This window comes from Anomaloglossus baeobatrachus, chromosome 5 (assembly GCF_048569485.1).
Source record: "Anomaloglossus baeobatrachus isolate aAnoBae1 chromosome 5, aAnoBae1.hap1, whole genome shotgun sequence".
In the NCBI taxonomy this organism is placed as follows: domain Eukaryota; kingdom Metazoa; phylum Chordata; class Amphibia; order Anura; family Aromobatidae; genus Anomaloglossus; species Anomaloglossus baeobatrachus.
The window spans coordinates 504,197,623-504,213,356 of NC_134357.1; the positions used below are offsets into that span (position 1 = coordinate 504,197,623).

The 15,734-nt window shown below is 41.0% G+C and overlaps 1 protein-coding gene across 2 annotated transcripts in view; it reads left to right on the forward strand.

Annotated features, from left to right (window-relative positions):
* Positions 1-5,431, forward strand: part of LOC142311932 (oocyte zinc finger protein XlCOF8.4-like) — a 31,668-nt gene extending 26,237 nt beyond the window's left edge. Inside the window, exon 8 of one of the 2 annotated variants that reach the window (XM_075350801.1) lies at positions 4,492-5,431. In XM_075350801.1, coding sequence (XP_075206916.1) covers positions 4,492-5,086 — 595 coding nt within the window. In that variant the 3' untranslated portion in view covers positions 5,087-5,431. Of the gene's footprint in view, positions 1-4,247 lie in introns of both variants that reach the window. The other variant, XM_075350800.1, reaches the window with a different exon arrangement.
* Positions 5,432-15,734: the final 10,303 nt, after the last annotated feature.

Sequence of the window (15,734 nt, forward strand, 5' to 3'; positions counted from 1 at the left end):
CTGTGTCTGTGCCGGCGGCTGGGTGGAGACTAGCGGCGCGCACAGCGATGACGTCATCGCTGTGCGTACGTGTCCACACGCAGCCGCCGGCACAGACACTGGAGATGATCACGATGCAGCAGGATAACGGGGACGGCTCCACTCAGCGGCACTGACACAGACGGGAGGACGAGCGATGCTGCAGGGAGTGAGGTAAGGTGAGGTATGAACGTTTATTTATTTTATGTGCCACAGGATGCGGCCATACACCAGGATGGGGGCATATTATGAGCAGGATGGGGGCATATTATGAGCAGGATGGGGGCATATGAGCAGGATGGGGGCATATGAGCAGGATGCGGTCATATGAGCAGGATGGGGGCATATCAGCAGGATGGGGGCATATCAGCAGGATGGGAGTATATGAGCAGGATGGGGGTATATTATGAGCAGAATGGGGGTATATTATGAGCAGGATGGGGGTATATGAGCAGGATGCGGCCATATGCCAGTATATAGCAGGATGCGGCCATATGGCAGGATGACGGTATATAGTAGGATGACGGACATATACTGTATATACAAGGCAGGAGGATCATTACCAGGATGCGGCACCTTAGTAGAGAATTTGGGGACATTACCCCCATAATAGTGTCAGCAGCAGATCCTCACCCCATAACAGTGTGTCATGACCACATTTTTTGCTTAAAATTTTATTTTCCTATTTACCTCCTCTAAAACCAGGGTGCGTCTTATAGTCCGGTGCGTCTTATAGTCCGAAAAATACGGTAGATCAGGAGAGCAGACTGTTAGTCATTACATGTTTCACACTGGTAACGCCCTCTTTTATATAGAAAAAGCTCTGGAGGCAGATTCACAAACCCAACACCTGCAGCAGGCTTTTTATTTTTCTGTGATGGTTATGAAATTGATTAGAAAACAAAAAGGTTGCGACACACACACTTTTAAAATCTAGATTTTCTTTTTTATTATTTTTTATTTTATTATTTTTATTAAAAAAGAAAGTCTATAAACAAAGCTGTAGGATACAGAAACCAAGAAACATTAACCAGTTGTAGAAAAAAAAACTAGAGAATTTGCAAAGATCCACTCGAATTACCGTATTTTTCAGACCATAAGACGCACTTTTTTTCCCCCAAATGTTGGGGGAAAGTTGGGGGTGCGTCTTATGGTCTGACTGTGGCTGCGGGGAATGAGGGTGCTGCGGTGGAGCGGGTCATCGGGGGCACGAGCTGGCTGTAGCAGCCTGCTGTGACCACGTATGCCCGCTCATTACATATGCACACCCATCCTCCCGCCCATTTCTCAGCGCAGAAGCCGGCGCTGACAGGTGGGCGGGAGGACGCGCGGGGACGCGCGCATAGTAAAGAGCCGGTCCGCATGATCACTCCTGGCAATAACAGCCTGGAGTGATCATGTGCGGCTGTATTCACTGCCCCCCGCACATCATTATCAGCGCGGGGTGCAGTGAATCAGTGCACTCACCCGTCCCCGTGTGTGGAGCCGTTCCCCCGCAGCACGCGATGTCTTCCTGTCTGTGCCGGTCAGCTGATCTGTGCTGATCAGCTGATCGGCACAGACAGGAAGACATCGCGTGCTGCAGGGGAACGGCTCCACACACACAGGTCAGTGGTGCAGAGAGGAAGATGATCGGCTGCAGGGAGTGAGGAAAAGGTGAGTATAAACGTTTGTTTTTTTTTCTCTGTGCTATAGGATACAGGCCATATACCAGGATGGTATATGAGCACGATGGGGGCATATAGCAGGATGGGAGTATATGAGCAGGAGGGATGGGGGTATATGAACAGGATGGGGGTATATGGACAGGATGGGAGTATATGAACAGGATGGGGGTATATGAACAGGATGGGAGTATATGAACAGGATGGATGGGGGGTATATGAACAGGATGGGGGTATATGAACAGGATGGGAGTATATGAGCAGGATGGATGGGGGGTATATGAACATGATGGGGGTATATGAACAGGATGGGAGTATATGAGCAGGATGGATGGGGGGTATATGAACAGGATGGGGGGTATATGAGCAGGATGGGAGTATATGAACAGGATGGGAGTATATGAGCAGGACGGATGGGGGGTATATGAACAGGATGGGGGGTATATGAACAGGATGGGAGTATATGAGCAGGATGGATGGGGGGTATATGAACAGGATGGGGGGTATATGAACAGGATGGGGGTATATGAACAGGATGGGGGTATATGAACAGGATGGGGGTATATGAATAGGATGGGGGAATATGAGCAGGATGCTGGTATATAAGCAGGATGGGGGTTTATAGCAGGATCATATACAAGGCAGGAGGATCATTACCAGGATGGGGTACCTTAGTAGAGAATTTGGGGACATTACCCCCATAACAGTGCCAGCAGCAGATCCTCGCCCCATAACAGTGTGTCATGACCACATTTTTTTGCTTAAAGTTTTATTTTCCTATTTTCCTCCTCTAAAACCAGGGTGCGTCTTATAGTCCGGTGCGTCTTATAGTCCGAAAAATACGGTACATTTCTTGACAGTTCTTAAAATTGTTTAAACGTTAAAGGAGATGCCAGGGCAATTTGGAAGCTAAAAGAAAGAGGGATCATCAGCATGATTCTGGCAAGAAAAGAGAAAGAATAACTGAGATGGTGAAAAGAATGCCTGTGTTTCAAGACAACTATAATGCCACCAAAAAAAAGTAATGTGTGAAGAAGATTGCTTAAGTGATGAGACAAAGTGGCATCTTGAGCCAATAGAGGATCACACTCCGCATAAAAAATTAAGAGTTCTGAGTTTCCCCGAAAAAGTGGAAGGGATAAATATAAAGAACTTCATTAATAATAAGTGGCTCAAACAAAACCTGGCTGAGAATAAGTTCTACCTTTTTAGGCCTTCTTAAATCGGATTTCCTCTTAGGCTAATTATGTTAACTAATTAAGTTGTTAGCAATTGAAATTGAGTTTACAGATTATGAGACCAACATGGTAAAAGTAGTAATACAAAGTCTTCTGTTGCTGCCAATGTCCTAATCAGTTGAAAATCAACATTTACTTCAAATTGTATAGATCAGGGGGTGTCAAACTCATTTTGACCAAGGGTCACATCAGCATTATGATTGCCTTCAAAGGAACACTTGTAGTTGTAGGGGCTAATGCAGATCTCCATGCAACACGGTATGAGCATTTTACTGCTACGCACAAACTGGCCAGGGGCTATAAGAGAACTGTCCCTGGGCAAAATGTCTATATGAGAGCTGGCTCTGGGATATAAGGCTATACAAGAGCTCTCCCTGGGTAGTAGAGCTGTACAGCAGCTGTCCCTGGGTACTGTACCTTTTGTAGTAGGACTATAAGAGGGCTGTCATTCGGTAGTAGGGCTATATGACAGCTGTCCTGGGTAGTAGGGCTATCCAAGAGCTGTCCCTGGTTTGTGGGTCTAAGGGTGCTGTACTTGGGGTGTAAATCCCTCCACACATTTTCCCATCAAACATTGCACACACCCCATAATCCACCAAAAGTTTTTACCCAGCATTATAGACCCCCAAAATCCCACTGCTGGCATCCCCTGTATTATTGCCCCCAAATCCTAATACATGCATCCCAGCCCCCAGCAATACAGACCTCCCCTAAACCCCATCACAGACATCCCTCCCCCGACATTATAGATGTCGCCTAAACCCTACCACCGGCATACCCACAGCAGTATAGACCCTCCCCAAATCCCACCACCCTTGGCTCTGTTTCACTTGCAACTTCACATTGATGAGGGATAAAGATAAGGAGCGTGCGTCAAATCTGTCCTGAATCCCAGCCATTTTGCTGAATGGCGTGCTGTGCTCCGGACTGGAAACTACATTAACAACATGTGACTGATATGACGTCACACATACTAGGTGCCCATACATTCTAGCATCTACTATTTGCACTGTGCATGGCAGCCTCTGTAGCGCATGCACAGTACAAAGTGGCAGAAAATTGAAAAAAAATCACAGTTGGTGCTTATTTTCTGCCGGAAGCTATGGACGGCAAAGAAAAGCCCTTTTGTTTTACTGGCAACCTGGCTCATAGGCCACATTAAATAAGGAGGGCTCATTTGACCCCGGGCCTTGAGTTTGACACCCCTGACACCCCTGATATAGATATTTTAATACTGAAGTATTATGACATTTATAATAACATTTTAGAACAAATAAACTTCCCAAGTGCTGTTATTGAATAATAATAATGGTTTCATTTTTGGCAGATGACTGTACCAGGAGCTCAGAGGGACATATGATATTTTTAGATGTCAAAGCAGATGATCATGGTATCTTACCACCAGAAACATATGGAGAGCATGCCAATATTATTACCATCTCAGAAACACCTCCAACCAGTCATAGTGAAGATCTATCATCTGTTCCTGTTCTATCTACTGATTCATCACAGACTATTGAGCAAAACAAAAATTACAGAAAGGATGTTGAACATCAAAGAGTACACACGAGAAAGAAGCCATATTCATGTTTTGAATGTGGGAAATGTTTTAATCATAATGCAAACCTTGTTAGACATCAGATAACTCACACAGGGGAGAAACCTTTTTCATGTTTAGAATGTGGGAAATGTTTTACACAGAAATCATATCTTGCTATACATCAGAGAACTCACACAGGGGAGAAGCCATTTTCATGTTCAGAATGTGGGAAACATTATGCTCAGAAATCTGATCTTTCTAGACATCAGAGAATACACTCTGGGAAGAAACAGTTTTCGTGTTCAGAATGTAGGAAATGTTTTATTAGGATGACAGATCTTGTTAGACATCTGAGAACTCATACAGGGGAGAAGCCATTTTCATGTTCAGAATGTGTGAAATGCTTTAGTCAGAAATCAAATCTTGATAAACATCTGAGAATTCACACAGGGATGAAGCCATTTTCTTGTTCAGAATGTGGGAAATTTTTCAATGAGAAAATAAATCTTGTTCGACATCAGAAAAAACACACAGAGATAAAGCCATTTTCATGTTCACAATGTGGGGAATGTTTTATAAATATATCTGATCTTGCTAAACATCAGATAAGTCACACAGTAGTGTAGCAATTTTCATATTTAAAATGTTGAAAATGTTTTAAGTATGAATCAGTTCTTGTTTACCATCTAATTATGGGTCTATAATGTATTTTAAAAATTCCTTTTCATTACACTTTGTCTGGTACATGATGTTCTTAATTTATTTTATAGTTTGGTACATCGGGCACTTCTGAACTCAGCAACACCAAATGTGTATTTTTAATTTTTTTAAATTATTTTATTTTCATTGGGGTCAAAGATGGGTGATTTGAACTTTTGTTGGTCTTTTTAAAATGTTTTCATATTTTAAATTTTGTTTTTACACTTTTTATTGTATTTTTTTAAAATATGGTGTGGGGTCCCTTCTACAGTGCTGGCCAAAAGTATTGGCACCCCTGCAATTCTGTCAGATAATACTCAGTTTCTTCTTGAAAATGATTGCAATCACAAATGCTTTGGTATTATTATCTTCATTTAATTTGTCTTCAATGAAAAAACACAAAAGAGAATGAAACAAAAATCAAATCATTGATCATTTCACACAAAACTCCAAAAATGGGCCAGACAAAAGTATTGGCACCCTTAGCCTAATACTTGGTTGCACAACCTTTAGCCAAAATAACTGAAAATAACCGCTTCCGGTAACCATCAATGAGTTTCTTACAATGCTCTGCTGGAATTTTAGACCATTCTTCTTTGGCAAACTGCTCCAGGTCCCTGAGATTTGAAGGGTGCCTTCTCCAAACTGCCATTTTGAAATCTCTCCACAGGTGTTCTATGGGATTCAGGTCTGGACTCATGGCTGGCCACTTTAGTAGTCTCCAGTGCTTTCTATCAAACCATTTTCTAGTGCTTTTTGAAGTGTGTTTGGGGTCATTGTCCTGCTAGAAGACCCATGACCTCTGAAGAAGACCCAGCTTTCTCACACTGGGCCCTACATTATGCTGCAAAATTTGTTGGTAGTCTTCAGACTTCATAATGTCATGCACACGGCCAAGCAGTCCAGTGCCAGAAGCAGCAAAGCAACCCCAAAACATCAGGGAACCTCCGCCATGTTTGACTGTAGGGATCGTGTTCTTTTCTTTGAATGCCTCTTTTTTTCCTGTAAACTCTATGTTGATGGCTTTTCCCAAAGAGCTCTACTTTTGTCTCATCTGACCAGAGAACATTCTTCCAAAACGTTTTAGGCTTTCTCAGGTAAGTTTTGGCAAACTCCAGCTTGGCTTTTTTATGTCTTGGGGTAAGAAGTGGGGTCTTCCTGGGTATCCTACCATATAGTTCCTTTTCATTCAGACGCCGACGGATAGTACGGGTTGACACTGTTGTACCCTTGGACTGAAGGGCAGCTTGAACTTGTTTGGATGTTAGTCGAGGTTCTTTATCCACCATCCGCACAATCTTGCGTTGAAATCTCTCATCAATTTTTCTTTTCCTTCCACATCTGGGGAGGTTAGCCACAGTGCCATGGGCTTTAAACGTCTTGATGACGCTGCGCACCGTAGACACAGGAACTTTCAGGTCTGTGGAGATGGACTTGTAGCCTTTGAGATTGCTCATGCTTCCTCACAATTTGGATTCTCAAGTCCTCAGACAGTTCTTTGGTCTTTTTTCTTTTCTCCATGCTCAATGTGGTACACACAAGGACACAGGACAGAGGTGGAGTCAACTTTAATCCATATCAACTGGTTGCAAGTGTGATTTAGTTATTGCCAACAGAATTTGTGACTGCAATCATTTTCAAGAAGAAACTGAGTATTATCTGACAGAATTGCAGGGGTGCCAATACTTTTGACCAGCACTGTATTTCTGATAACCAGCCAAGGTAAAGCTGACAGCTGAGGGTTGAAGCCCCCAGCTGTCTGCTTTACCTGCGCTGGCTATCAAAAATAGAAGGGACCCCACTTCATTTTTTTTCTCTGTTGTTCACAGCAGCTTACAGGCAAATTCTGGATGTAATAAAGCTTGTTAAGTATTTGCGATGCAGCCTTTCATTAGAATACGAATAGTAACCGAACTCAGACTTTTTTTTAAACCTTTACTGTTCGGGTTCGCTCATCCTCATTCATAAACCTTCAACTTCTACTGCAAATATGTATGCAATTACTAATAATTATGTTTTATCAAGAAGAAAATAGAATCCAATCAATACACCTATACATTGAATGGGCTCATTAGTGTAGACAACCATTTACCAGACCTTGTTTGACTTTACAGTATGAACAAAGTCAAGTCGTCATGAGGGAAGTGCAGAAATATTGTCCCAATGTTAATAGGGTATATTCTTGCCTAGGCTGCATACATTGGATTATTGCATTTATGGATCTTTTGTTTCTTTTTTTTCTTCATACACCAATGAAATTGAAACTGATCATCAGCTGTTAGAGGCTAATTGAGCTAAAGAAAAAGAAATTTGTGTTTGGACACATAAGTTAGGCTATGTGCGCACGTTGCGTTTTTTCATGCGTTTCTGCAGCGTTTTGAACTGCAGCGTTTTAATGCAAAAATGCATGCGTTTTGATTTCCAGGCAAAGTCTATGGAAAATATGGCTTTTTTGTGCGCACGATGCTTTTAGAAAACGCAGCGTTTTTGGTGTCAACAATTTGTCAAAATCTCTGCGTTTTGATGAAGCGACATGTCAATTGTTTTTACCATTTTGGCAGCGTTTTGCTAACATTAAAGTCAATGAGAATTATCAAAACGTATCCTAAAAGAAATTTCTAGCGTTTTACATGCTTTATTGATGCTAAACACATGCTTTTTTTGTCAAAATCAAAGCATGCGTTTTTGCCATTATAGTGATGTCAAGAGGTTTCCATTTGCCCTCACATCCATTCCGACTTTAAAAAATGAGTCAAACAATACTTTCACTTTATTTTGAACATAATTATTAAATCTCAATTATCTTTTTCGGTAAGTTATCATTATAGTGTATGATTTAAAGGTTTTTTTTTTTTTTCCATTTTTTTTTCCTACTGTTTGAATGTTCAAACTTTATTTAGTTGTGTATTTGTATTGAAAACGCATCTCAATTTAAGCACTGAAAATGCATGTAAAACGTGGCAAATCCGCTATAAAAACGCATGCGTATTTCCTGCGTTTATGTGGTCAAAACCAAATTTGACTGACAAATTCTGCCAGAGGATGCGTTAATTTCTGCAAGGTACTGAATGCAACGTGCGCACATAGCCTTAAAGTGAACCTTTCAGGTGCAATATGCACCAAGAACCACGAGCAGTTCTGGGTACATATATCTAATCCCTGCCTAACTGTCCATGCATCTAGTAGCATAGATAAAGAGATCTTTTAAAGATCTTTTATGATATGCTCATGAGTGCAGGAACTAGTCGCAAGTGTGTTACTTCCCCCGACTAGTCCGCCCTCTTATCATGTTAGCACTCCCTCAGATGCCGGGTTTAGGCTCTGTGCTTGATCAGAAGTCGCCACACTTCCAGTCATGCATACTATGAAGCTGTGTGTACGCGTCCCGGCTTCAGAGAGGTCTAGTGAGCATGACCGAAAGTGCTGGGACTTCTGATCATGCGCACTGAGATTACACCCGGTGTCTGAGTCGGTGACAAGGGCCACAGTTACATGTGTCACACTGATGACGCTGGCTTTGAATAGCATGTTAGCACACCCCTCTTGGCATGCTAACATGCTAAGAGGGCGGACTAGTTAGGGAAAGTAACACCCTTGCGACTCATTAGCATATCAAAGGATCTTTAGAGATACTTTTTCTAAAGATCTCTTCCTCTATGCTAGTATATACAGAGACGGTTAGGTAGAGATTAGATATATGCACCCAGAACTGCTCATGATTCTGAGTACATAGTGCACCTGACAGGTTCCCTTTAAAGTGCCCTGCTTGTTCGTTAGAATAAGTAACACCCTCCTCTGACCCCTTTCATGGATAATTTGTTTATGCCCACAGGATTTCATTTCGTTGACTGTTTTTTCAACCCTGTTGCATGGGAAAATTCCTTTATATTGACTGTTTTTTAAATACTGGACCTGTCTTTACTAGCTCCATTGACCAGACATAATTTGATCTTGCTTGGGGTGTTAGGGCACCCTGGTGCTCAAGCGCCATGCTAGAGTTCCCGCCTTACGTTTTCGCTGCTACTTTTCAACCACTAAACATGTGGGGTTGCCTGCTAATGGCTACTGGCATAATTCTGAATGGCCGCCCATAACACGTCATCCTGTCTATATTTGACCCAGCGAAGCGAAGTTCTTCTCACCCTATCCCACAAATAGTGTAGTGATAGTTGCTGCAGGAGGGATAGGTTAGCAATAGAGGCATATAACCATGGATTATGGCCTTATAGTCCTTGCTGCTGCACCCTAAAACCAAAAGTCCCTTCTCAGGGCTACATTTATTCTATTCCTTATTAATACTGCTGTTGCCTGCATTCAGGGGCCTAGATGCTAGAGGAGAGAGAGGTTTGGATTACAGGCACATAGGCACAGATTAGCGCCTTACGGTCCTCGCTGCTGAAACCTAAAACCAAAAGGCCCTTGTCTGGGCTACATTTATTCTATTACCTATTAACCCCTTCATGACCTTGGATGTCCTGGTATGTCCAAGTTATTAATGTGAGCTCGTGTGGCGAGCCCACATCCTTCCCCTCACATGTCGGTTGATCTCCACTCGCCCTTGTTAAATAGTTAAATCCCGTTGTCAGTCTCTGACTGTGGGATTTAATGCATGCCGACGGAGAGCGTGTCATTCTCCACCCCCATTGGTGGCCCATGATGTGATCACGGGGTGCGGATGGTTTGTCATGACAGCCGGGGGTCAGCTGATGACTCCTGTCACTGTCATGATGTAGTTCCTGTTCACAAGAACACAGCATTTGTACTATACAGAGCAGTGCTCTGAATAGCACAAATGATCGGAAGATCACAACTTCAAGTTCGCTAAGGGGACTAGTGAAAACAATAGTGTAAAAAATGTGTTAAAAAAGAAAAAAAAAAAAAAAAAAAACAGCCCCACAAGTTCAAATCGCCCCTTTTTTGCCCCCAATGAATAAAACAATAGAAAAATACACATATTTGGTATCACCGCTTTCAGAAATGCCTGATCAAAATATAACAAATTGATCTGATCGGTAAAGGGCGTAACGAGAAAAAAAAAATCACAATGCCAGAATGACATTTTTTGCAACAAGATCAAAACATCGCATCTACCCAAAAATGGTATAACTAAAAATGTCAGCTCAGGACTCAAAAAATAAGCCCTCACTGAGCCCCAGATCCTGAAAAAATAGAATATTACCGGTCTCTGAATATGGCAAAAGAGGCACAATTTTTGGGGGGACAAATTTCAGATTTTGTTTCACCACTTAAATTAAAAAAAAAACAAAAACTATACGTTTGGTATCTATAAACTCATACTGACCTGGGGAATCATAATACCAGGTCAGTTTTACCATCTAGTGAAGATGGTAAAACAAATAAATAAAAAATAAACGATTATAAAATTTAACTTTTTGGCAATTTTTCCGCACTTGAAATTTTTCCCCCCCATTTTCCAGTACAATATGAGGGAGAATGCATGGTGTCATTCAAAAGTACAACTCGTCTCGCAAAAAAAAAACAATGGCGAGGGACAGGGGATAGAGGAATATAGCTCACCGATCCTGGTATCACCTTGTGGAAAGAAAACACCAGGAGCCGTCCAGGCAAAGGCTTCGATCCAACATGAAACAAATTAAAAAATGTTCCAGCGCTTGTCTTTCCAATATGAAACGTCCATTTTATTCAAAGCTCATAGAAGAAGATAATATGCCACCAAACTACATATACCGCTGTGCAAAAAACAATGCGTTTTAGCATCAAAATGCCTTAGTCATGGTGTAATGAAATAGTGAATGTATATAATAATGCAGCTTCCAAATAGTCACATGTTAGATGCTGCACCAGTAATGAATCGCTATTAAAAATAGATTAAACGTAATTATCAAGCAATAAAACTTGATTAGAGCAAATAATCACATAACTAACTAGTCTGGAACAAAATGAATATTCTTGAAATGTGGTTTAGTTCAAGTGTGAACTCCAGTAATGTTTTACCAATGTTACGAAAAAGATAAAATTATTTAAGCATCAAGTGAAAATGTAACAAAAAACAGTACCCCATTCTGAACATACAAGAACAAACTTTCTGAATGACAACCAGAGTTAGGAGATTCAGATCGAAGTCATAGGATCATATGGGCATGTTGGGGGTTAAAGGGAACCTGTCAGGTCCAACATGCACCCAGAACCGCGAGCAGTTTTTTGTGCATATTGCTAATCCCTACCTAACCATCCCTGTATCTGGTAGCATAGATAAAGAGATCTTTAGAAAAAGTATTTCTAAAGATCTTATATCGTATGCCAATGAGCGAGGGGACTCTCGTAGGTGTGCTAACATGCTAATGAATGTGCAGCATCAGAGGATGATCTCACTCACCTCTCCGGCTGCAATCGCTGTCCAACACTGGATTTCGGCTCAGTGCGCATGACTCCGGAGTTCCAGTCATGCGCACTAGGAAGGCGGGTGTACACGTCCCGGCTTCAAACTGAAGTAGTGTGCATGACCGAAACTCCAGGGTCATGCGCACTGAACCGAAATCCAGCAGTGATGGCAGAGGAGATGTGAGTGAGATCATCCTCTGACGCTACACATTCATTAGCATGCCCATTAGCCAGGGGAACTAACGCCCAAGGGACTAGTCCCCTCGCTCATTAGCATATGATAAAATATCTTGAGAAATACTTTTCTAAACATCTCTTTATCTATGCTAGTGTATACAGAGACCGTTAGGCAGGGATTAGCAATATGCACCCAGAACTGCCCATGGTTCTGAGTGCATATTGGATCTGACAAGTTCCCTTTAAATTCACAGATGGGTGTGGTGAAGAACAGTATCCTATGTTCTCTCACTGAACAGAGATAGGAGGCATTCTCCTTGATTCAGGATAGTTGTACCAACTCAAAGATAGTAAATCTTTGAAGCTATTGGCAGTAGCAATTTATTCCAAGATAAACAAACATCCCAACCAGGATCAAAAAAAACCCAGAGGTATTCCCATGGTAAATCCTGCCGGATGTTCATTCTAAACAGCACTCTTTTTCCTAATTTGAATATCCAAAATGACTCGGTTGAGAAGAAGGCGTCTAAGATCCCCACCTCGTTTGTCTAATGTTTTTGGTTTTTATTTTCTATACCAGAAAATGTTAATGCTAATGTCCCCTTTATGAATTAGTGAAAAAATTTTAACACCGCAGGAACGCCTATTAAATTAGTTTTGCTTGAATCAGAGATGTGGCGTCTAATTTGTTTCTTTAAAGGACCCAAAGTGCAACCCACATATTGTATGCCATACTGTATATATTACATTCCACTAAATAAATAACATTGGCAGTACAACAGTTGATGAAAGACTTAAAGGGAACCTGTCACCAGGTTTGTCCCCTATAAACTGCATCCACCGCCTGTAAGCTCATATACAGTATGTAGAATACTGTATATAAGTGCCCAGGCTGTTATGTACTCCTCTCTTCCTTTAATTATCTGTCTTCCATCCATTGCTGTTCTCCTTCCCAGCTCCATGTGGATGATATGTCCTATGTCATCCACACAGAGGCCTCTGTCACGCTCCTGCGCACACGCACTTTGCTCTGCCCTCAGTAGGGCAGAGAAAAGTGCGCATGCGCAGAAGCGCTTCTGAGGCCTCTGTGTGGATGACATAGGACGTATCATCCACACGAAGAAGGGACGGAGGAAGGCAATGAAAGGAAGAGAAGAGGTGATGGAAGGAATAGATGAGGAGGACCAAGACAAGCAATGCCCATCGGACCGGACTGCCCCACAGGTGAGTATAATAAAAGCTGTTTTTTACATTATACAGAGTGGCCTGAGCACTTTCATACAGCATTCTAGAATACTGTTTATAAGATCTTACTGGTGGTGCCACAGCTTTTAAGGAAGAAATCTGATGGCAGGTTCCCTTTACTAAAAAAAACACAGCCATTACTATATGATGACAACCTTTTGCATTTTATTTTACATGTTCGCAAGCAATACAGCGTGTGGCTGGATAAAAAAAACCAAACTATACTTAATAACCAGGTATTATGTGTATCAATGGAAAAAGGCTTGGGGACAAAAATTATCCGAAAGTATGGGCTCTTTTTGCCACAAATCTAATAGAAGTAAGAATGTCGGCCATTTTAGGATCTTGGTTTAATATCAGTATATATTTTTTAATGACTTACACAATCAACTCATATTGTGGACTGAATTGTGTGAGAACTTTTATCTGGAGATTGTCCCTAGTGTTTTGATTTTTGTTGGGGATTATTCATACATTTTCTTTTGTTTAAACATTACACTAGATCTTCCTATCAATTTTTTCCACTATGTTAAGATCTCTTCTCATGTCGAAGTTTATCTTTGACCTTCTCCGATTCCTCCACATAGTCTACATCCCTTGTGTAATTGCGCTTCATGCGGATAAGTTCTCCCATTGATATATTCTTGATTATGTGGGGAGGATGGCATGATTTTGCAAAGAGTATTGAATTGGGGACCTTGGGTTTACTGAATGTAAGAACCACGACGGAGTTAGATTGACAGTCTCTATGCAAGGTAATATCCAAAAATTTAATTTGAATGGGATTAGAAAAAGGAGTGAATTTTACGTTATAAGAATCATGATTAATGAAATTTATGTAAAAATAATTTTTGGGTATCCTTCCACACCAGCAGGAGGTAATCAATGTAATGGGCGTACCACCTGATGCTGGTACAGAAGAGGTTACAGTCACTAAAAAGGAATTCCTCCTCCCAAACTCCCATAACAATATTAGCGAGGGAGGGGGAGAATTTTGCCCCCATGCTCATACTATGTTGCTGTAAAAAAACCTCATTGTTGAATGAAATATAATTGTGTGATAGGAGGAAGAAGACAGCCAAAACAAGAAAATCCTGTATAATTACAGCATAATACCTGTTTTTTTTTTTTTGCATTTTAACGCTACACTGTATAGTATAGAGGGATAAAGCCCAATGACATCACAATAAATATACAAGTGCATCTCAAATTAGAATATCAAAAATTTAATTTATTTCAGTAATTCAATACAAAAAGGGAAACACATATATTATATAGAGTCATTACACACAGAGCAATCTATTTTAAGTGTTTATTTCTGTTAATGTTGATGATTATGGCTTACAGCCAATGTAAACCCAAAAGTCATTATCTCAGAAAATTAGAATATTATATAAGACCAACTGAAAAAATTATTTTACACTCAGAAATGTTGGTGCCTAATTAAAGGTATGTACAGTAAATGCACTCAATACTTGATCAGGGCTCCTTTTGCATGAATTACTGCATCAATGCAGCATGGAATGGAGGCGATCAGCCTGTGGCACTGCTGAGGTGTTATGGAAGCCCAGGTTGCTTTGATAGCAGCCTTTAGCTTGTCTGCATTGTTTAGTCAGGTGTCCCTCATCTTCCTCTTGACAATACCCCATAGATTCTCTATGGGGTATAGGCCAGGCGAGTTTGCTGGCCAATCAAGCACAGTGATACTGTGGTTATTAAACCAGGTATTGTCACTTTTGGTAGTGTGGACAGGTGCCAAGTCCTGCTGGAAAAGGAAATTTCCATTTCCAAAAAGCTTGTTGGGAGAGGGAAGCATGAAGTGCTCTAAAATATCCTGGTACATGGCTGCGCTGACCTTAGTCTTGATAAAACACAGTGGACTTACACCAACAGATGACATGGCTCTCCAAACCATCACCGATTGTGGAAACTTCACACTAGACCTCAGAGCATCTTGGATTGTGGCCTCTCCACTCTTCCTCCAGACTCTGGGACCTTGATTTCCACATGAAATATAAATTTACTTTCATAGGATAATAACATCTTCAACCACTGAGCAATAGTCCAGTTCTTTTTCTCCTTGGCCCAAGTAAGACGCTTCTGGCGTTGTCTATTGGTCATTAGTGGCTTGACACAAGGAATGCGTCAGTTGTAGCCCATGTCCTGGATACGTCTGTGTGTGGTGCCTCTTGAGGTACTGACTCCAGCAGCAGTCCACTCCTTGTGAATCTTCCCCAAATTTTTTTAATGGCCTTTGATGATATTCCAGGGTGGATTTGATTTAAATCTAACTGATTTAAATCACTAGTCAGTAAGGCTTGATTTAAATCAGTGATTTAAATCAAAGTTTCTACCTAAACTAATTCTTGCTACTTTAACATGCAAGTAGATGAAGATTTTTAGAATCACTTTTTATATTACTTTTTTCTCCCCAGTTTAATGGGTTAATAATTCATATTTGGACACCACTGTTCTGTTGTACTTAGGAAGGAGAAAAATAATCCTGACCTTAATAACAATTTAAATAGATTTATTCAACTGAAACAATAACAACATTACAGCATAAGTTATTTGCTTAAACAAACATCCATGTTTGTTAACTAATTTGGCTAAACAAAATATATATATATTTTAAGAAACTTAGACTGTCAGCCCAGCCGACACATGAAAAACTTAAATACTACTGTCCCTGCTGTCCTCTGTAGCTCACTTGTCGTCATCTTCATCATCATCTTCTTTGTTCCTATTCATAATCTGGAAAAGAAAAACAAGCTTTCCTGCTTTATTGGG